At 47.6% G+C, this 21,267-nt stretch overlaps 1 protein-coding gene across 2 annotated transcripts in view; it reads left to right on the forward strand.

The window, feature by feature from the left end:
• LOC115457898 (zinc finger protein 436-like) overlaps window positions 1-8,017 on the forward strand; it is a 100,886-nt gene extending 92,869 nt beyond the window's left edge. The window contains exon 7 of one of the 2 annotated variants that reach the window (XM_030187578.1): window positions 6,567-8,017. In XM_030187578.1, coding sequence (XP_030043438.1) covers window positions 6,567-7,720 — 1,154 coding nt within the window. In that variant the 3' untranslated portion in view covers window positions 7,721-8,017. The remainder of the gene's footprint in view (window positions 1-6,566) is intronic. The other variant, XM_030187579.1, reaches the window with a different exon arrangement.
• The last annotated feature ends 13,250 nt before the right edge of the window (window positions 8,018-21,267 follow it).

A 21,267-nucleotide genomic window follows, 5' to 3' on the forward strand; every position in this document is an offset into this window, starting at 1 on the left:
GGGAAGCAACTGCTTGCCCTGGGATTTGTAGCATGGAATGTTGCCATGATTTGGGTTTCTGCCAGGTACTTGTACCCTGGCTTGGCCACTGTTGGAAACCGGATACTGAGCTAGATGGACCATTGGTCTGACCCAATATGTCTTATGTTCTTTTTCACTTCCTTGTGCAAAAGAAGACAGGGGGGATGCATTTCATTGCTGATGCTGCTGGCAGCCTGAGGATTGAAGGACTGCAGTGTGGTGGGGCTGGGAAGGGAAATAGATATCTGAACCTGGGGGGAGGGGGGAATGCTGTACAGGTAATGAGGGGTGGCTACTGTTTTTCTGGGGTGGCGCTTGGTAGTTCCCCCCCTTGCACTCCCTTCCCCTTCATCAGAAGAGAACAGTACAGGGGTGAAGTACGTCTGCGTGTATGATCTTAAGGTGTCCAAACAGGTACAAAATCATAACACCTGGAATGGACAAGGATGTTCAGGATCGCCATATGGAGGCTTTGTTAATGAGTAATACAGGCATCCATTTGCGGTTCCTTGGTAGCTAGAGCTTGCTTTTGCTGCTCTGATGAACTGTCCATGATGGATGCTGAAGTGGCAAAGATTGAGATGAGATTGGCCTTTTTGACAGATGCTTTGTATGATTTGCTGAGGGCTCAGCTAAGTCTGTGACCTTAGGTGTAGCTGCAAGACAGTCTCTTTGGCTATGAGGTTGGTCAACGGATGTGGCTTCTAAGGCTAAGCTTAGTAGATTTCCTTTTCGGGGTTTTTTGTTTTTTGGTGAAGAGTTGGGCAAGTTGGTCCGCAGTTTGAGATATTCTAAGGTACTGCAGCTTCCCAAGGACTGGCCTAGGGAGTTGGGGCGTAGTGTCTTTTTGGGCCGCGGTTGAGGATGCAATTTTTGATGCGGTCCTGATTATTTAAGAGAAATCAGTCCTTTTGTGGAATTCGAAGGGGAGGCAGAGACGCAGGAGCCTCTTTCCAGTCTACCGCTCATCCTGGGCCCAGCCTCTGGTTCCTGTGGGAGCTCGCTTAGCACAGTTTTATTGGAGGTGGGTTATAGAGGTTATTCGAGAAGGGTACACATTAGAATTTGCACATCATCTTCCAGACACCTTCCTGGAGTCTCCCTTTTGTTTCCGCCTCAAGGCAAATGTAGTCAGGGATACTCTATCTTCAGTCAATTTGTCCAGTTCCCTGTTCAGAGCTCAGATAGGGATGGTATTCCATTTACTTCATTGTCCCAAAGAAAGAGGGTTCTTTCGGACCGATTCTGGATCTCAAAGCAGTCAATGCGGCTTTCAGAGCATCCAGTTTTCACATGGAGACTCTCTTCGTCATAGTGGTAGTTCGTACTGGAGAGTTTTTGACTGTGCTAGATGTAACAGAGACTTATCTCTACATTCCTATTCAGCCCATGCATCAACGTTTTCTGTGCTTTGTGGTGTTGGGCAAGCATTATCAGTTTTGGGCACTGCCCTTCGGTCTAGCTACAGCCCCACGTACGTTTATGAAAGTTATGGTGGTCATGGCAATGGCTCTCAGGAAATAGGGAATTCTAGTTCATCCTTACCTGGACAATTGGCTGATCAGAGTGAAGTTGTATCAAAAGTCTACAAGTCACAGATCGTTTGGTGCAGTTCCTACAATCCCATGGTTGGGTAGTCAACTCACAAAAGAGTCATCTGCAGCGGTCTCAGTCGCTGGATTATCTGGGGGTGTGCTTCAACACTCTGCAGGGTCGCGTGTTTATTCCCCAGGCCCGAATTCTCAAGTTACAGTTGCAAATTTGACAGTTTCTGCAGAGATTGGTGCCATGTGGGCCAGAGCACACATAAGCACCGCCACGCTGGGAAAAGACCAAAGGTCCATCAAGCCCAGCACTCTGTCTCCGACAGCGGCCAATCCAGGCCCCAAGAACCTGGCAAAAACCCAAAATTTAATAATGATCAATGGACTTTTCCTTAAGGAATCTATCCAGACCCCTTTTAAACTCAGCAAGGCCAGCTGCCGTCACTACCTTCTCCGGCAATGAGTTCCAGAGTCTAACTATGCGCTGAGTAAAGAAAAACTTTCTCCGATTTGCAGTGCATCTTTTCTAGCAAAAAAGGTGCCGGTACTCAAATGCCAGGCCACCCTTCAAGGGTGGGGGTGATCACTGAGGGACCTACCTCACAATAGCCAGGCCTCCTGCAACCAGTCACAGAATCTATGACAAGGCAGAATTGTTGTGTAGAGCCTGAGCTCTTTCATTAAAGCTTGGGGTCCATGGGTCAATTTTAGCAGACAGTGGAAAAGGTGCTGGTACTCAGTACCCCCAAGTACCCCCTCAAAAAAAGCCCTGCCGATTTGTTTTAAGCCTACAACATTCTAATTTCATCTTGTGTCTCCTGGTTCTATTATTGTTAGAAAGTGTAAACAAACGCTTCACATCAGTCCACTCTACCCCACTCATTATTTTGTACACCTCTATCATATCACCCCTCAGCCGCCTTTTCTGTAAGCTAAAGAGTCCCAGCTGTCTTAACCTCTCCTCATAGGGTAGTCGTCCCATCCCTTTTATCATTTTTGTCGCCCTTCTCTGCACCTTCTCCAATTCCTTTATATCTTTTTTGAGATGAGGCAACCAGAACTGAACACACTACTCCAGGTGCGGTCGCACCATGGAGCGATATAATGGCATTATAACATCCTCATGTTTGTTTTCCATCCCTTTTCTAATAATACTCAACATTCTGTTCGCCTTCTTAGCCGCCGCAGCACATTCAGCTGAAGATTTCAATGCCATATCCACCATGACTCCCAGATCCCTTTCTTGGTCCGTAACTCCTAAAGCAGAACCTTGCATAACATAGCTGTAATTTGGGTTCCTCCTTCCCACATGCATCACTTTGCACTTCTCAACGTTGAACTTCATCTGTCATTTGGACGCCCAATCCCCCAGTCTCATGAGGTCTTGTAATCTTTCACACTCCTTCCACAACGAGATGACCCTGGATCCCTCTCTTGGTCTGTGACTCCTAACGTGGAACCTTGCATGACGTAGATATAATTCAGGTTCCTCTTTCCCACATGCATCTCTTTACACTTGCTCACATTAAACGTCATCTGCCATTTAGACGCCCAGTCTTGTAATTTTTCACAATCCTCCTGCAATTTAACAACTTTGAATAACTTTGTGTCATCTGTGAATTTAATTACCTCACTAGTTACTCCCATCTCAAGGTCATTTATAAATATGTTAAAAAGCAGCGGTCCCAGCACAGACCCCTGAGGGACCCCACTAACTACCCTTTGTCCATCGAGAATAATGACCATTCAACCCTACTCTCTGCTTCCTATCCCTTAATCAGCTCTTAATCCACAAGAATACACTGCCTCCGATCCCATGACTCTCCAGTTTCCTTTGGAGTCTTTCATGAGGCACTTTGTCAAATGCCTTCTGAAAATCCAGATATACAATATCAACTGGCTCCCCTTTTCCACATGTTTGTTCACCCCCTCGAAAAAATGCAGTAGATTTGTGAGGCAAGACTTCCCTTCACTAAATCCGTGCTGACTTTGTCTCAGTAGCCCATGCTTTTGTATGTGCTCTGTAATTTTATTCTTAATAATAGCCTCCACCATTTTTCCCGGCACCCGGCATTTTTGCTTTTCCATAAATATGAAGAAATCTCATTTAGAATGAGATTTCTTCATGCAAAAGGAAGTGTAAGTGTCTGCCACCTTCCATATTTGATGCCCTCCCCCAGATAACATTGCTAGCCCAATGACTGGTAAGGTACATCCTCTTAGACACACCTTCACCTGATGGCAAAAGCTGCAATGGTAACAGGAGTTATCTCCACTTCCCTACTCCTTGGCGCCAACAAATTGGGGGATCCAAACCTGGCTCATCTGTTTCACAGTGCTTAAGCTTACGGTGGTTTAGGTACAGAGTTGTTAGAACATAATAGGGGTAATTTTTACATGCAGAAAATGGCAGGTATAGAATTGCACAACCTTGTATGAACATAAGAAATGGAAAGGGTGCCCCTATTTATACAAACTGTGTGTAGACATTCCTGGCAGCAGAAGTAGAGTTCCAATGTATGTGTGCAGTCTATGTTTAAATCTTTTTATTGACTGAAAGATCAATACAAACAAGCATAAAACTTCAACATGAACACTGTTCAAGTACAAGAAAATCATTCAGCATTCCACAGTCATTGAAGTTTTCTTTGTATCCCCAAAAACCCCAACCCCGTCCCTAATCCCTCTGCTTTGAATCTATTTATTAAAGTATTCCATTTGTAAAGAGTAGTCAACAGCATAACATAGGAGAACGTAATACATATAACGTATTGCATTACCGAATAATATCTCAAAGGGCCTTGTTCCTTATAGCCCGACTTTGAGAGACATCCTCTCTGGTAAAACCATATATATGGTCTGCCCGTGTTGTAAAATCTTATCAAATTTTTTCCCATTCAGCTAGCAAGAATATTGTAGTGTTTTGCCTAACCATGCTTGCTGGCAGATAATGACAACTTCTGATTTCCGTTTGATCAAGTAATGGTACAAAAATATTTTAAACATCAAAATGTCTCGGCCTACATTTCAGTGCAACCATTAACTTTATTCCCCGTACCTCCACCCCTCCTCCCTTCTCATTCTCTCCCTCCTTCTTCCCCCCTCCTTCCCTCCCCTCTCTCCCTCTCTTAGCAAACCAAGCCTAGTTAGGAGTATCCTCGGGAGCCACTGAGAAATCACTTCAGGACTTAGCAGGTGTTAATGATCAGGCTTCGTCCCCTTGGGCTCAGCATTTGTAGATATGGGGCCCATACTTGAAGGAATTGTTTTCTGCGTTCAGCAGACTTTTTTGCATCTCGAGCTTCCCATGAAGCCAGGAGGTGAACCTGGTTTCTCCAGTGCCAGTAAGCAGGCTCCTCCTTGGATGTCCAATATTGCATAATGCATTTGCGAGCTACCAAACTCAGCTTTCTACACAAAAGGGCTGCGGGTGTCTTTAGGGGGGCAAAGGCCCTAGGGTAGTCTAGCAGGAATTGCTTTTCATTTCCTTGAATTTTATTACCCAATCTTATCAAAAATCCTCGAACTCGCTGCCAAAATGCGCGCACCTTAGGACATTGCCATGTTGCGTGGTAAAAAGAGCCTGGGCCCCCGTCACATTTAGAACAATTAGCGCTCTCCTTATCCAGTATGTGAGCCAGCTGTGCTTTGGTCATATACCCCCGTAAGGTTATCCTATATCCACATTCTCTCAGTCTCATCTGTGACTAACTGCCTGATACCCCTCAGCATCGCCGCTATGTCCCAAGATGCTAGTGAAGTACCAAGGTCTTGTTCCCATCTGAGCTTGATAGCCTCATATTGCCTGGTCGGCCTACATCGGACTAGAGCTCCATATAGATCAGAGATCGCGTGTGTCTCTAGTGCTAGGTCATTGAAAAAACCCCGTAGCCTTACAGCCAGACGATCTCCCAAGGCGGCCTGGTCCAACATTTGCAGGTAGTGTTTAATTTGTATGTATGCAAACCTGTTACCCCAGTCCGACCCTATCTTGCCTTGTAGGGCTTCATATGATAGTATTGTTCCGTTTTCTTGCAGCAGATGTTCCAGCTTCGTGACCCCCTGCCTCCCCCAGCCTCTAAATATTGGATTATCGTTTCCAGGTTCAAATGTTACGTTACCTACTATCGGGAGTTGATCTGAGACATTTGGGTGACCCTCCAATTGACCGACCCACCATTGCCACGTCGCTCGTAAGGGTTGAAGCAGTATGCTCTGTTTAAAGTTAGAAGGTACCTTATTACTTGGCAAATGAAAAAGGGCAATCGCATCGTGTGGGGCGAAAAAACCCCGTTCAAACGTTGTGGGTGTGTAATAGTGTGTTGCGTGAAGCCAATCCCTCACATGCCTGAGTAAGCACGCTTGGTTATATAGAAATATATCCGGGAAACCTATTCCTCCCTGCCTCCATCCTCCTACCAGCAAGTTCTGACTTAATTTTGCCTGCTTCCCGGCCCAGCAAAACCGGCAGCACAATCGAGTTAGACATTTCAAATCTTTCTTCAGCAAGCGGATGGGCAGGGTCTGTAGAACATACAGCCAGCGTGGAAAGATCACCATCTGTATGAGATGGATCCGCCCCAATAAGGACAATGGTAGCCCCCTCCATGAGTCTAGCTTTTGTCTGGTGTAGTCTAGAAGGATCTTAACATTTAGTGAATGCAGTTCTGATGTGCTCATTGTAAGCCTGATCCCAAGGTATTTAAAAGATTGTTGTGCCCACCGTAAAGGAAAATCGTCTCCCCATTCCTCTCTATCTCTTATTGATGAGGCTAAGTATGTGTGCAGTTTATAAAAGATGCATATACACACAAATTTACACCATCTTTGTAACAGGTGTAAATTTGTGTGTCACATTTTGTATACTAGGTGCCTTCATGTGCTTTGTTATAGGATCATCCCCAGCATGACTAAATAGTTGTAAAATAAAATGTTGCAATAGAGAAAAACTGCTGTATTTTCAGAATGCTTTCTTATATGTGGCCCATGATTTTAACCCAGCAGGTGTGCAACATATGAACAGAAGAAAGGAAGGTTTCCGTGCTCAGGCACTAACGCTGCAAGCATTGCTGCTGGCTAAAGAAGGGGACAAAGTTCTCCAGTGCTGCAACAAGGAAGAGAGCCAGAATGAGAAGCTTTCAGCTATCCTGAACCCAGCAGCTTCATGTAGCAGTGGGGAGCAATGCTCTGTCCCACAAACACACCATCCTACGGTAGAAGCAGGGCACAGAAGCAGCTACATAAATATGGAGTGGGAGACCAGTACCCACGAAGAGTTCATGGGGGAGCTTAAAGACCCCATGGAATGGAGGCTTGACAGTGGAATAGTGTTTGGGGCACCAGAACAGCCTGAACCGATAACTCACAAAGGTGAAATGCTACCAGAGTTCACATCCACCAGAGTTGAACACAGCTTTACTAATTGTTCCAGTACTGCTCCTCCACAGAAGCCATGCCCAAGCACAAAACCATTCACTTGCACTGAATGTGCAAAATCCTTCAATGATTATTTTATAGCTATAGCACATCAGAAAGGCTGCCTGGGTAAAAAAACATACAGGTGTATGGAATGTGAGAAAGGTTTCAGTGACTGTTTAAGTGTTGTTACACACCAGAAGTCATGCCTAGGAAAAAGACCATTCAAGTGTCCTGACTGTCAGAAAAGCTTCAGTGACTGTTTAGGTGCCCTTGATCATCAAAGATCTTGCCCAGGTAAAAGACTGTTCACATGTACAGAATGTGCAAAAAGCTTCAGTGATTACTTCACTGCAGTTACACATCAGAGATCCTGCCCAGGTGAGAGACCTTTCAAGTGTCCTGAATGTCAGAAAACTTTCAGGGAAAAGAGAAACCTTATTAGACACCAGAGAATCCACATGAAAGAGAGACCATATAAGTGTAGTGACTGTGAGAAAAGCTTCAGCCAAAATTCAGATCTCAAAATTCACCAGCGAACACACACAGGAGAAAGACCATTCAAATGCAAAGACTGTGAGAAAAGTTTCACGGATAACTCAAGTTATATTAAGCATCATAGAATCCACACTGGGGAGAGACCATATAAGTGTACAGACTGTGAGAAAAGCTTCAGTGATTGCTCAAATCTCAGTCGTCACAAGAGAACCCACAGGCGAGAGAAACTGTTCAAATATTGAATGTGAGTTGAGCATCAGGTTTAAAACCAAATGCACAATACACACAAAAGCCCCTACAAGGAAGAGGCAAAAGATGCAACCAAAGATGAAAAAATAGTAAGACAAGTTTATTAGGTGTTGCTGGAGCTGGTAAAGATTTCCAGATAGGTCTTTTTATATAAGCTGCCCACAGCTGTAACACCATGCAGGCTGCAAAAGAGGCAAATCTCACATATAGAGAGACAAAGAATCATAATGTTTGTCAGTATGACACACAAATTGCTGTACTTAGGTAATAAAGAAGTAATGCCAATTTGAGAGATCTGAGAGTGTGTTCGCTAGTTTCTGACAACTGGCAGCTCAGAAGAGAAACAAGAATGAATATAGACAAGGGAACAGAGGAATTTAAAAAAGCAGACAAATGTTGATATATATATTTAATTTCATCTTTATTAACGTCAGAACCATACATGCTTACAAACTTCAAACACGTATACACTGCAATGCATGACATTTTACTATAACAATTAGTAATCCATGGACAGGCATTTTCAACCCGCCCATTACTATTCACATGGTCGTCCCACACTAGCACTTGGATTCTGACATTTTCTTTTTATTCCCCCCTTCCAAGTATCCCCCAGCTTCCAGGTCTCAATATCAACATTTGAAGTATAGCGGAGCTTAGGGGGACAAATGTTGATATTGAGACCTGGAAGCTGTGTAAATGGAACAATCAAGGATGAAAGATAATATTTATGTTTATTTGTTCTTTATATACCCTTTTCTAGTCACTTGAGATGATAATTGAATATAGAAAAGGATTGTAGATTCTTACGCACAAACATTGACCTCAGTTACAGAAAGGCAAACTCTTTCTCTTCTCTGGCAAAAATGTTCTTGAATTACTTCCCCCTTTCCCAAGATATTTTGTCATATTAAGCCATATGCCTATTTTACACAAATCTCCAATGGTGTAAATGCAATTGTGTATGTTCTTAGGTATCATAGTTTCCTTTTTGAAAGTTAAATACTAACTGTTATCAAGTGGCCACAGAACCATTATCTCCTGCTCCAGATCATGCGCTCCACTAAGGACTAGGTCTAGAATTTTTCCTGCTCTTGGCTCCTCCATAAAGCAGTCCTTAAGAGAAATTTCTTGCCTCATAATCAGCAGGATTTAAACCTACACAGGGAGATCCCAGATTTCATGTCCATCACTTTAACCACTCAGCTCGACATGTTGAAGAGGATGTGTGTTGATTTCCTTTTTGAAGTTGGCTAGTAGTGTAATCAGTACCGTTTCCATGAAGCCAGATTGGGGTTCATGTAGTATGGAAAATTTGGTGATGTATTCAAGTAGTTGGTTGGATGCTACTGGCCTGTGGTCCTTTAAGCCTTTCTTGTTATCTTCTCCGAATATGAAGCTCACGTGGGGTTTGATTTGGTCTATTAATCGAGAAGGAGAGCAGTACTGTATCTAATACACAGGAAGCAGCTGTTTAGGCACCACAGAAGGCTGCCACCCCATGAGTCAGCCATGTGGGTCTGGAGACATAACAGGGGACCCTTTGTAAGGTAACTGTCACTCTTCGAGGACAAGCAACTTTCATATTCTCATGTGTGGGTAAACACTGATCCACGTCTGGTCCAGAATTTATGCCCAAGTTTTTAAAAAAAACCAAAAACGTGAAGAGAGGCTGCACTTTTTTCACACATTCGGTTTTTGAGCTTTTCAGTGCCTTCCACCTTTTTTTCTTACCTCTTTAACCTTGTTTCTTTAAAGAAAAAGAAGTCCCTTTGTTTTTATTAGTTTTTTTTTTTTTTTTTTTGCCCGCGTGTAAATTTTCTTTATTTTTTCATGTGGACTGCCTTTAGGCCCTGACTCCGGTTGGGAACTCCCTGTTTGTGCCTTTGCCCCTTTTTCAGGCACCATCGAGCCATTTGATTTGGCCGGCGAGGTTTTCCCGTCCATGCCCATGAAGACTCCCAGTGGCTTCAAGCATTGTACCTGGTGCAACCGGACCATCTTGGGAAAAGACACTTATTCTTGGTGTCTGCAGTGTTTTGGATGTGTTCTCTAACTTCGTATGAAGCGAGAGGACTCAGGTTTCCCGGGAGGCTCACCTCAAGAAGATTTTTGGAGCCAGGTCTGGTTCCTCAATGTCGACATCAGCATCAAGGTCAGAGGCATCGGCATCAATGTTGAGTGTCGCACCGGCATCAGGAGTATCGGTAAGCATGGCTGCTTCGAGACCTTAAGACACTGGGAGCAGTGAGGCATTGAGTGGGTCCCCACCTGTCCCAAGGCCTCTTGCTGTGCAGGCCCACCAGGACTATCCATCGTCGGAACCAACCCCGAGGTGACGTGAGGATTCAACGTCATTCTCGTCGGCACTGAGTAGCATGAGTAATGTACTTCAGGCGAAGGCCAAGAAGCACCGTCTTTCGGCACCCTCAACACATGGTGCCAGGAGCTCCGGGGCACTGAAGGACAAGGCACCAGAGAATCGTTGGTACCGGAAGGACCACTCTCCCTCCATCTAGGAGGTGCCAATGCGATTGTCTCTAGACAGGCAAGATCCCATATTGGCCCCAGCGGTTTTGCAACCTGTGCCTCAGCCGACACCCCAGCTTTTCCTGGTGTCGGCCCTCGATGAGCGCATCCGGACCTTATCAGGGGTGAGGAAGCTATTCCATTCCCTGTAGAAGCGGAGGATGAGAACAGAGCCAAGATGCTCAAGATTCCCTACTAAGGGGGCTGTGACGACTCCTTTCCAAGAGGTACTCAAGGCACCACAGCAGGCTTCCACCTCTCTCGGTCCCTGTTGTTCCCAAGAAGATCGACACCCAGAACTGGATCCTTGTCTCACAACTCCAAGGTTGTGGAATCCGCTCTCAAAAGAGCCAGGAATACTAGGGACTATGCCTCAGCTGCCCCAGGCAGAGAAGCTACAAACCTGGATTCTTTTGGGAGAAAGATGTACCAGGCCTCTATGCTCATCTCCCACATTCAGTCATACTAGCTCTTCATGAGCTTTTACTTCGGAACTCGGTGAGACAGCTGTCTGACCTGGTTGATACTCTCCCTCCAGAGTAGGCCGAGCCTTTACGCCAGTTGTCAAGCAGCAGAAGGCGTGTCAAAAAGTTCTTGGCCAGGGGCACTTACAACACTTTTCATGTGCTCAAAATATAGCAATGCGCGGACTCTCATGGCTGCATGTTTCTGACTTGGAACATTCTGTTCAGCAGAGGTTGGCAGATCAAGAAACACTGATACTATCTACCGCCAGACACCTTCTGCATCTAGGAGGTTTTTTTGGCAAGTCAAGGAGTGGTCCTTCTGAGTCTGACGTCCTGCACGTACAACGCGCAGGACGTCAGACTGAGTTCCAAATTCTGAGTCTGACGTCGTCAGACTCAGAAGAACAGGAAGCGTTGCAACTTGCATCCTGGGGTCCCCCGCCAGCAAAGATCGGCGACGGATTGGTGGTGGGCGGGCGGGCGGGGGAGGTGGAGAGGGTCGATGGTAGGGGGGTCCAGGGTGAAATCTGCGGGGGCCCAGGCCCCTGTGGCCCCACGCAGATACGCCCCTGGTCCTTACTCTAGATGTTGGTACACTCACCAGCCTGCTCAGGCTCAGCTCCAACATGCTCACACTCATCAACAGTGTGCGCCTAAGGCCCCTACTGCTCCCCAGTCAAAGCAAGGTACGAGTTTTTGACTGGCTGCAGCAGAGCATAGCCGCAGTACAATTGTCCATTCTGGATGACTTGCCAGTTGGGGGGAGGTTAACATTTTTTCACCAAAAGTGGCCTCATAACCTCCAACCGGTGGGTTCTTCAAATAGTCTGTCTGGGATACACCCTCGATTGGCATTCAAAACCTCCAAATTATCTACCAAGAGCTCATTCATTCAGCTCTCAGCACAGGCAGGTACTTCCAGAGGAACTCTCCGCTCTTCTGAAGACCCATGTGTTCAAACCCATTCTACCAGGGGAAGAAGGGCAGGGATTCTATTCCAGGTACTTCCTTGTGCAAAAGAAGACAGGGGGAGATGCGTCCCATTCTAGATTTGAGGGCCCTAGATAAATTTCTAGTCTGAGAAAAATTTAGGATGGTGTCCCTGGGCACCCTTCTCCCAATGAATCAGGAAAATTATTCCTGTCCACCAGAAGTATCTTCAGTTTTGTTTGGGAACACATCACTTTCAGTTCTGTGTGTTGCCTTTTGACCTCGTGTTGGCTCCCAGTGTAGTAGTAGCATGACTACACAAACTGGGAGTCCATGTGTTCCCATATCTTGACAATTGGCTGCTGAAGAGGACAGTACTCGAGAGTCCATGCGGATGACTATTCGGGTGGTCGATCTACTAGGGATCGTTTTAAACTATCCCAAGTCCAAATTCCTCAGCCACAAAAATTGCTGATGACAGATGCATCTCTCCTAGGGATGGGGAGCTCATGTCGATGGGCTTCACACTCAAGGAGCTTGGCCCCTCCAGGAAAAGAATATTCAGATCAAACTTGCGGAGCTTTGAGCGGTCTGGAAAGCTTTAAAGGCTATCAGAAATCGGCTGTCCCATCAAATTATTCTAATTCAAACAGACAATCAGGTTGCAGGGGGGCATCGGAGCACACCTTCTGTGTCAGGAAGCTGTCCGGATGTGGCATTAGGCTCTCCTGCACGGCATGTTCCTTCGAGACACATCTGGCAGGTGCAAACACCCTGGCCGACAGACTGAACAGGATAATGCAACCACATGAGTGGTCTCTCCACATGGGCATGGCCCGAAAGTTCTTCCAAGCGTGGGGCACCCCCTTTGGTGTATCTTTTTGCCATTCAGATCACCCACAAGATCCCTCAGTTCTCTTCCAGGCTTCAGGCCCACGACAGACTAGCATCAGATGCTTTCCTCCTCATTTGGGGGACAGGTTGCCTGTATGCTTATCTTCCGTTTCCTCTAGTAGGGAAAACTTTGTTGAAACTCAAGCAAGACTGCAAAACCAGATTCTGATCGTGCCTTACTGGCCGAGACAGATTGGTTCCCTCTTCTTTTGGAATTATCCTCTGAAGAACCTTTGCAATTAGTGTGTTTCTGGCCCTCATTACTCAGAATGAGGGGTCGCTTCTATAGCCCAACCTCCAGTCTCTGGCTCTCACAACTTGGATGTTGAGAGCTTAGAATTTGCTTCCTTGGGTCTTTTGGAGTCTTGCTGGCTTCCAGGAGAGATTCCAGTAAGAGATGTTATTCTTTAAAATGGAGGAGGTTTGCCGTCTGGTGTGAGAGCAGGGCCCTAGATCCTCTTGTCCTACACAGATCCTGCTTGAGTACCTTCTACACTTATCAGAGTCAGGTCTCAAGACCAACTAAGTTAAGGGTTTACCTTAGTTCAATTAGTGCTTATCATCAATTTGTAGATGATACATGAATAGCCTTTAGTTGTTTGCTTCATGAGAGGTTTGCTTTTGTCGAAACCCCTGTCAAACCTCTGCTGGTGTCATGGGATCTCAGCGTTGTTGTCACCCAGCTGATGAGAGCTCCTTTTGAGCCACTGAATTTCTGCCATCTGAAGTACTTGACCTGAAGATCGTTTTCTTGGTGGCTGTTACTTCACGCCTTAGTAGTGGATGCACCTTATACTAAGTTTCATCATAACAGAATATTCCAAACGCAGCCTAAGTTCCTGCCGAAAGTGGAGTTCCATCTGAACCAGTCTTACCAACATTCTTTTGCCATCCTGGCGAAAGCAGCTTGCACACCTTGGACTGCAAGAAAGCACTGGCCTACTACATGGAGTGGACAAGGCCCCACAGACAGTCCGCTCAGCTTTTTTGTTTCTTTTGATCCCAACAGGATGGGGGTCACAATCGGGAAACGCACCATCTCAATTTGGCTGACAAATTGCATTTCCTTCACTTATGCCTAGGCTGGGTTGGCCCTAGAAGATAAAATCACGGCTCATAATGTCGGTAGCCCACTTGAGATCAGCCTCCATTGAGGAACTTTGCAAGGCTGCAACGTGGTCTTCAGTTCACACATTTACATCTCACTACTGCTTTGAGTATGATACCCAATGTGACAGTTGGTTTGGGCAGTCAGTGTTGCAGAATCTATTTGGGGTCTAGAATCCAACTCCACCATCCTAGGCCCATTTTATTCTGTTCCAGGCTGCACTCTCATTCAGATTTTATATAGTTTCAGGTTAATCTGTGTTATGTCCTTACTGTTGCCAGGGCCAATTGACCAATGTTTGTTGTTTTGGGTGAGCCTGGATTCCCCACATATGTCCTCGGAGAAAGCGAAGGTATTCTCCGAGGACAGCAGGCTTCATATTCTCACAATCCCGCCCACCTCCCCTTGGAGTTTGCGCTGGGACCTGGTGTGGCTAAGGTGGCGTTTCCACTGTGAGAGACCTCTGATCAGTGCATCAGGGAGTGCTTGCAGCGAAAGGTGCGTACCGACAACCTGTGTGAGGCAGGGTGAGTGTAGGCCTCCAAATAACACAGCCAGCCAGGTTGGGGAAATACTTTTCTCTATTACTCCCTGGACATCCAACCCACTTCTCTTTATATAGTTCTGACTCTGGTTTTGTATTGTAGAATGCTTCTGCTGCCTCTAAATCACACTGGGGTCAATTTAGGGTGCCACCTCACCCACTATTTCATAGGCAGGGGTAATCCTTCAAGGAACTGCTCAGGGGGATAACTCTACTATACTTGCTGTTGCTCTTGTTGCTGTTCCTGCTGCTGCTGTTTTTGTGGGAGCTCTTTCCTGTTATTGATGGCCCTCCACTAAGTACTGGAATAGCCTTTCCATGTTTTTGCTGTAGTGTTAACACCCAGAAGTGTGCAGTATACAAACAAACAAAAATAAAACCTGACTGTCTGGCACTAGGTACACTTCCCCCACTCTTATTCCGGCATGGTATCTGTAACAGGCTCAGAGCTCCAGAGTTTGAGAGTCTCGGATTCCTCTGGCAGGACAAGATCTAAATCCCACCATTGCCACAACAATGGTAGCTATTGTTTGATAGATGCAGGAACAAAAAGTACGTCTCTCTAATTTAGAGGGGAAGAGTTCATGGCCCAAGCACAGTATATTCGATACTGGAATGTGGCACTTTAAGAATATGGTTAAAATAATGTAAAGAGCTATAGAAAAAAGTTTAAAAAGTTATTTTAACACTCTTTAGTGCTACATATGTCCATGGGTCCCCTGCTTGTTTATTACCTTGTTGATGTCACACATCACTATGTTACTTGTATGTTGCTTTATTTAATTTATATTTACTATCATTCTAATGCAAATAAACTGCAATTTCCCCCCCCCCCCCCCCCCATGACACAAATATGGTTTTTCCTAAACTAACAAGCTATTGAAACAATATAGCTGCCTTACTGAAATGGCCAATAGAGGAGTATAAGTTTTCTCCATTAGGGTGGTTTTTACCTGTGGTTTCTACATTCACAGTATGTATCGGGTTTTATTGGCACTTGTTGCACTACACATTTTTATTCTTGTTGATGTTCATACATTACATTCCACTGTTTCAATACTTGTTGTGGTGAAGTTGTTTTCCATAACATATTCACATGGACTAAAATGCTGCATAATCAGAGATGGAAGCCTGATGGATCGGCTATGCACTAGCTAATATATACATATGCAGCTGCCATACTGTGGATGTCACCTGTGTTGTGCACAAACAGCTCCTAGGTCAGCTCTCCACTAACCAGGCTGTGACTGTTCTTGGTGAAGGTAAGTTACCCCACTGCATGTAAAGGACTGTTTTCATTCAGCCATAAATAGCCATCAGCCACCATACCATGGATATTAAGGACCCTATGCCCTATTTCATTTCTTTCACCATTTTTAACCCCGTTTCCTCCGTCGCTTAAACCCTTCAGAGACATGTCCCCAGTACCCCCGTCCTCTACATCTCAACCTCTCACCAAACTTCATCCCCTTTTCTTGCCACTCTTCTCTTATCCCTCAACATGCTCCCAAGAAAGCAGTACCCCTTAAAATTCCCATGCCATCTATCTATCTCTGCTCTGCTTGCCAACAGTCTCTAATTCAATTCTGATCTGTCTTTTCTCGTCCCATCAGTCTTCTGCTCTGAAATGTCTCTAGCCCATTTGACATTTTTTCCTCTCTTCATATCCACCATCATTTCTTCTGTGCCCTTATCTGTCATGTCCAGCATCGCCCCTATCTAGCCCTGTTCCCCCCTATCCCCCCTCATGTTCAGTATCTGCCCTCTGTCACCATCTCTGTGACCTGTGTCCAAGTTCCTCATCCTTTCCCCCTGCACTCCTGAGCCAGCATCTCTTACTCTCTCTCTCTCTCTCTCTCCCTGGCTCCAGGAAGAGCTCGGGTTCAGTGTGGCTTACATTACTGTTAAAGGAAAATGATATAATCATCTACAGGAAGAAAATGAAAAGCCATATCAAGTCCTGAGAAATATAAACCTTTATTTTTCAAATACTTAATACATTAACCAACTCATAAATACCCCAGATCATTCAACCACACTCACATATACACATATGCATATACATATTCTAACTAATACATCAAATGCTAACTACCCTTAAACACTTCTGAACAACCTGCCAACCTCAACAATTCTTTATCACAGCAGCTTTAGAGCAGAAAATGTTTTTTCAATACAGTCACCAGATCTTCTTATCATCAGTCCTCCTGAGATTCCAACTGCTCAATCACAAACCAAATGCTTTTTCGTTATGCAATATCCTTATGCAATACTAAATATCTATTTTCTAATGTAATTCCATTATTCATGATGTAATGTAAGCCACATTGAGCCTGCAAAGAGGTGGGAAAATGTGGGATACAAATGCAATAAATAAATAAATAAATTATTCAGCATGAAGTCTTAAAGTCTGCTACTCATTTGTAATCCTTAAATTCAAAACTGCTCCATAGTCATTTTCAAATCCGTTGTTCAAACGGTTTCCGGTAGTAGGTCATCAGTTGTAGAAAATCACTTACAGCCAGAAATGCTTAATTCACCATGCATAAAACCAGACCCTACACAGCCTGTGTTTCGCTACTGAAGTGTCATCAGGAGTCGGGTTCCTAGACAAAAATAGTACAATGGCGCATGTTGAAGATAATTCTGGTCTCGTAACATCATAAATGTATCCTCTATAATAATATTTCTCCGAGGACAAGCAGGCTGCTTGTTCTCACTGATGGGTGACGTCCTCGGCAGCCCCTCCAATCGGAATCTTCCTAGCAAAGTCCTTTGCTAGCTCTCGCGCGCCCGCGCGCACCGCGCATGCGCGGCCATCTTCCCGCCCGAAACCGGCTCGAGCCGGTCAGTCTTCTTTCGTCCGCACTCGGTACGGCTGTGTTTTTTGTCGTGTCGAGCCCCGGAGAGTCGACCTCGCGCGTCCGTTTTATATTGACGTGTTTTTCTTCGGAAAAGTTATGTGAATTTGTCGGGAAGTGCTCCGAAAACCCCCTTGGGTCTCGTTTTCCCTTCCCGTATTTCCAGTTTTTGCCCCGGTAAGTTTTCTTTCGTCGTCGGGGTAGGCCTTCTTTCGGCCTCGGTCGAGATTTTTCTCCCTTAAAGTTTTGGTGTTCCAAATTCGTCATTTCGGATTTTGACTTCGCCGGCGTGATTTTTCCGCCCATGACATCGAAGCCTTCCAGCGGCTTCAAGAAGTGCACCCAGTGCGCCCGGGTAATCTCGCTCACTGATAGGCACTCTTCGTGTCTTCAGTGTCTGGGGGCCGAGCACCGTCCCCAGAACTGTAGTCTGTGTTCCCTGTTACAAAGGCGGACTCAAGTAGCGAGATTAGCCCAGTGGAACGTTTTGTTCTCGGGCTCTTCGTCGGCATCGGCACCGGGGTCATCGTGTGCATCGACGTCATCAGCGTCCAGACCTTCTTCCTTGGCTGCCAGTGCATCGAGGCATCGGCCCTCTGCATCGGCGCCGAGACATCGGATAGCTGCATCGACATCGGTGGTACCGGGACCTCGTCTCCTGATGTCGTCGGACGGTGGTGCATCGAGTGGAGTGCAGGTGAGGGCTGTCCATTCCCCTGCTGGTGGCGGTGAGCCCTCGGGTGGGTCTCCTCCTACCCTGAGGGCTCCTGCGGTACAGCCCCCCCGAGATCGACCCTCTTCGGTCTCGGCCCCGAGGAAGCGACGGATGGATTCTACGTCCTCCTCGTCGGTGCCGGGGAGCTCCGGTGACATGCTTCGGAAGAAGTTGAAGAAGCATCGACACCGGTCCCCTCCCCGTGTCGGCACCGAGAGCTCTGGGTCGCCGAGGGAGTCGGCACCCAGCAGGCATCGGCACCGAGAGGACCGCTCACCCTCTGTTCAGGAGGTGTCGATGCGCTCCACTCTGGACAGCCCGGAACAGCCTCCACGCCCGGAACAGGTTCTGACGTCGACGCCTGCATCGACCTCCATGCCTTTCTCTGCAGCCGCTCTGAACGAGAGCCTCCGGGCCGTTCTCCCAGAGATTCTGGGAGAGCTGTTGCGCCCTACCCCTCCGGTACCGGCGGTGCTTGCGCCTCCGGTACCGTCGAGCGTGGCGCCGGCTGGCCCATCGCCCGGGGTGAGGTCCCCGACGTCGGTACCGCGTGCGGTGCCGACTGCGGCCACCTCCCAGGAGGGCTCCCCGACTACGTCGGCGGAGGGAGCTTCGCCGATGCGGGCGAGGGAGTCTACCTCTCGACGCCCCCATCGTGGACGTGGCTCCACGGAGTCGAGCCGGGCGCGGTTGCAGACGCAGGTCCGCGAACTTGTGTCTGACACCGAGGGTGAGGCCTCGTGGGAAGAAGAAGAAGACCCCAGATATTTCTCTGACGAGGAGTCTGAGGGTCTTCCTTCTGATCCCACTCCCTCTCCTGAAAGACAGCTTTCTCCTCCCGAGAGTCTGTCTTTTGCTTCCTTTGTCCGGGAGATGTCTACGGCCATCCCCTTCCCGGTGGTTGTGGAGGACGAGCCCAGGGCTGAAATGTTTGAGCTCCTGGACTATCCTTCTCCACCTAAGGAAGCGTCCACTGTTCCCTTGCACCATGTCCTGAAAAAGACATTGCTTGCGAACTGGACCAAGCCACTAAGTAATCCCCACATCCCCAAGAAGATCGAGTCCCAGTACCGGATCCATGGGGACCCAGAGCTGATGCGCACCCAGTTGCCTCACGACTCTGGAGTTGTGGATCTGGCCCTAAAGAAGGCTAAGAGTTCTAGGGAGCATGCTTCGGCGCCCCCGGGCAAAGACTCTAGAACCTTAGACTCCTTTGGGAGGAAGGCCTACCATTCTTCTATGCTTGTGGCCAAGATTCAGTCTTACCAGCTCTACACGAGCATACACATGCGGAATAATGTGCGGCAGTTGGCGGGCTTGGTTGATGCTCTTCCCCCCGAGCAAGCCAAGCCTTTTCAGGAGGTGGTCAGGCAGCTGAAGGCGTGCAGAAAATTCCTGGCCAGAGGAGTGTATGACACTTTTGATGTTGCGTCCAGGGCCGCTGCTCAAGGTGTGGTGTTGCGCAGGCTCTCATGGCTGCGTGCCGCCGACCTGGAGAATAGACTCCAGCAGCGGATTGCGGATTCGCCTTGCCGTGCGGACAATATTTTTGGAGAGAAAGTCGAACAGGTGGTAGAGTCTCTCCACCAGCGGGACACCGCATTCAACAAGTTCTCCCGCCGGCAGCCTTCAGCTTCTACCTCTACAGGTAGACGATTTTTCGGGGGAAGGAAGACTGTTCCCTATACTTCTGGTAAGCGTAGGTACAATCCTCCTTCCCGACAGCCTGCGGCCCAGGCTAAGCCCCAGCGCGCTCGCTCTCGTCAGCAGCGTGCGACTCAGCAAGGCCCCGCGGCTCCCCAGCAAAAGCAAGGGGCGAGCTTTTGACTGGCTCCAGCAGAGCATAGCCGACATCCAAGTGTCAGTGTCGGGCGACCTACCAGTCGGAGGGAGGTTGAAAGCTTTTCACCAAAGGTGGCCTCTCATAACCTCCGATCAGTGGGTTCTGCAAATAGTCCGGCAAGGATACACCCTCAATTTGGCCTCCAAACCTCCAAATTGTCCACCGGGAGCTCAGTCTTACAGCTTCCAGCACAAGCAGGTACTTGCAGAGGAACTCTCCGCCCTTCTCAGCGCCAATGCGGTCGAGCCCGTGCCATCCGGGCAAGAAGGGCTGGGATTCTATTCCAGGTACTTCCTTGTGGAAAAGAAAACAGGGGGGATGCGTCCCATCCTAGACCTAAGGGCCCTGAACAAATATCTCGTAAAAGAAAAGTTCAGGATGCTTTCCCTGGGCACCCTTCTCCCCATGATTCAGCAAAACGATTGGCTATGCTCTCTGGACTTGAAGGATGCCTACACACACATCCCGATACTGCCAGCTCACAGACAGTATCTGCGATTTCAGTTGGGCACACGCCACTTCCAGTACTGTGTGCTACCCTTTGGGCTCGCCTCTGCGCCCAGGGTGTTCACAAAGTGCCTAGCTGTAGTAGCAGCGGCACTTCGCAGGCTGGGGGTGCATGTGTTCCCATATCTCGACGATTGGCTGGTGAAGAACACATCCGAGGCAGGAGCCCTGCAGTCCATGCAGATGACTATTCGCCTCCTGGAGCTACTGGGGTTTGTGATAAATTATCCAAAGTCCCATCTTCTCCCAGTGCAGAAGCTCGAATTCATAGGAGCTCTGCTGGATTCTCGGACGGCTCGCGCCTATCTCCCAGAGGCGAGGGCCAACAACTTGTTGTCCCTCGTCTCGCGGGTGCGAGCGTCCCAGCAGATCAGAGCTCGGCAGATGTTGAGATTGCTGGGCCACATGGCCTCCACAGTTCATGTGACTCCCATGGCCCGTCTTCACATGAGATCTGCTCAATGGACCCTAGCCTCCCAGTGGTATCAGGCTGCTGGGGGTCTAGAAGACGTGATCCACCTGTCCACGAGTTTTCTCGAATCCCTCTATTGGTGGACAATCTGGTCCAATTTAACTCTGGGACGTCCTTTCCAAATTCCTCAGCCACAAAAAGTGCTGACAACGGATGCGTCTCTCCTGGGATGGGGAGCTCATGTCGATGGGCTTCACACCCAAGGAAGCTGGTCCCTCCAGGAACGCGGTCTACAGATCAATCTCCTGGAGTTGCGAGCGATCTGGAACGCTCTGAAGGCTTTCAGAGATCGGCTGTCCCATCAAATTATCCAAATTCAGACAGACAACCAGGTTGCCATGTACTATGTCAACAAGCAGGGGGGCACCGGATCTCGCCCCCTGTGTCAGGAAGCCGTCAGCATGTGGCTCTGGGCTCGCCGTCTCGGCATGGTGCTCCAAGCCACATATCTGGCAGGCGTAAACAACAGTCTGGCCGATAGACTGAGCCGGATTATGCAACCTCACGAGTGGTCGCTCAACTCCAGAGTGGTGCGCCAGATCTTCCAAGCGTGGGGCACCCCCTTGGTGGATCTCTTCGCATCTCGAGTGAACCACAAAGTCCCTCAGTTCTGTTCCAGGCTTCAGGCCCACGGCAGACTGGCATCGGATGCCTTCCTCCTGGATTGGGG

The sequence above is a fragment of the Microcaecilia unicolor genome, chromosome 14 (assembly GCF_901765095.1).
Source record: "Microcaecilia unicolor chromosome 14, aMicUni1.1, whole genome shotgun sequence".
NCBI classification, from domain to species: domain Eukaryota; kingdom Metazoa; phylum Chordata; class Amphibia; order Gymnophiona; family Siphonopidae; genus Microcaecilia; species Microcaecilia unicolor.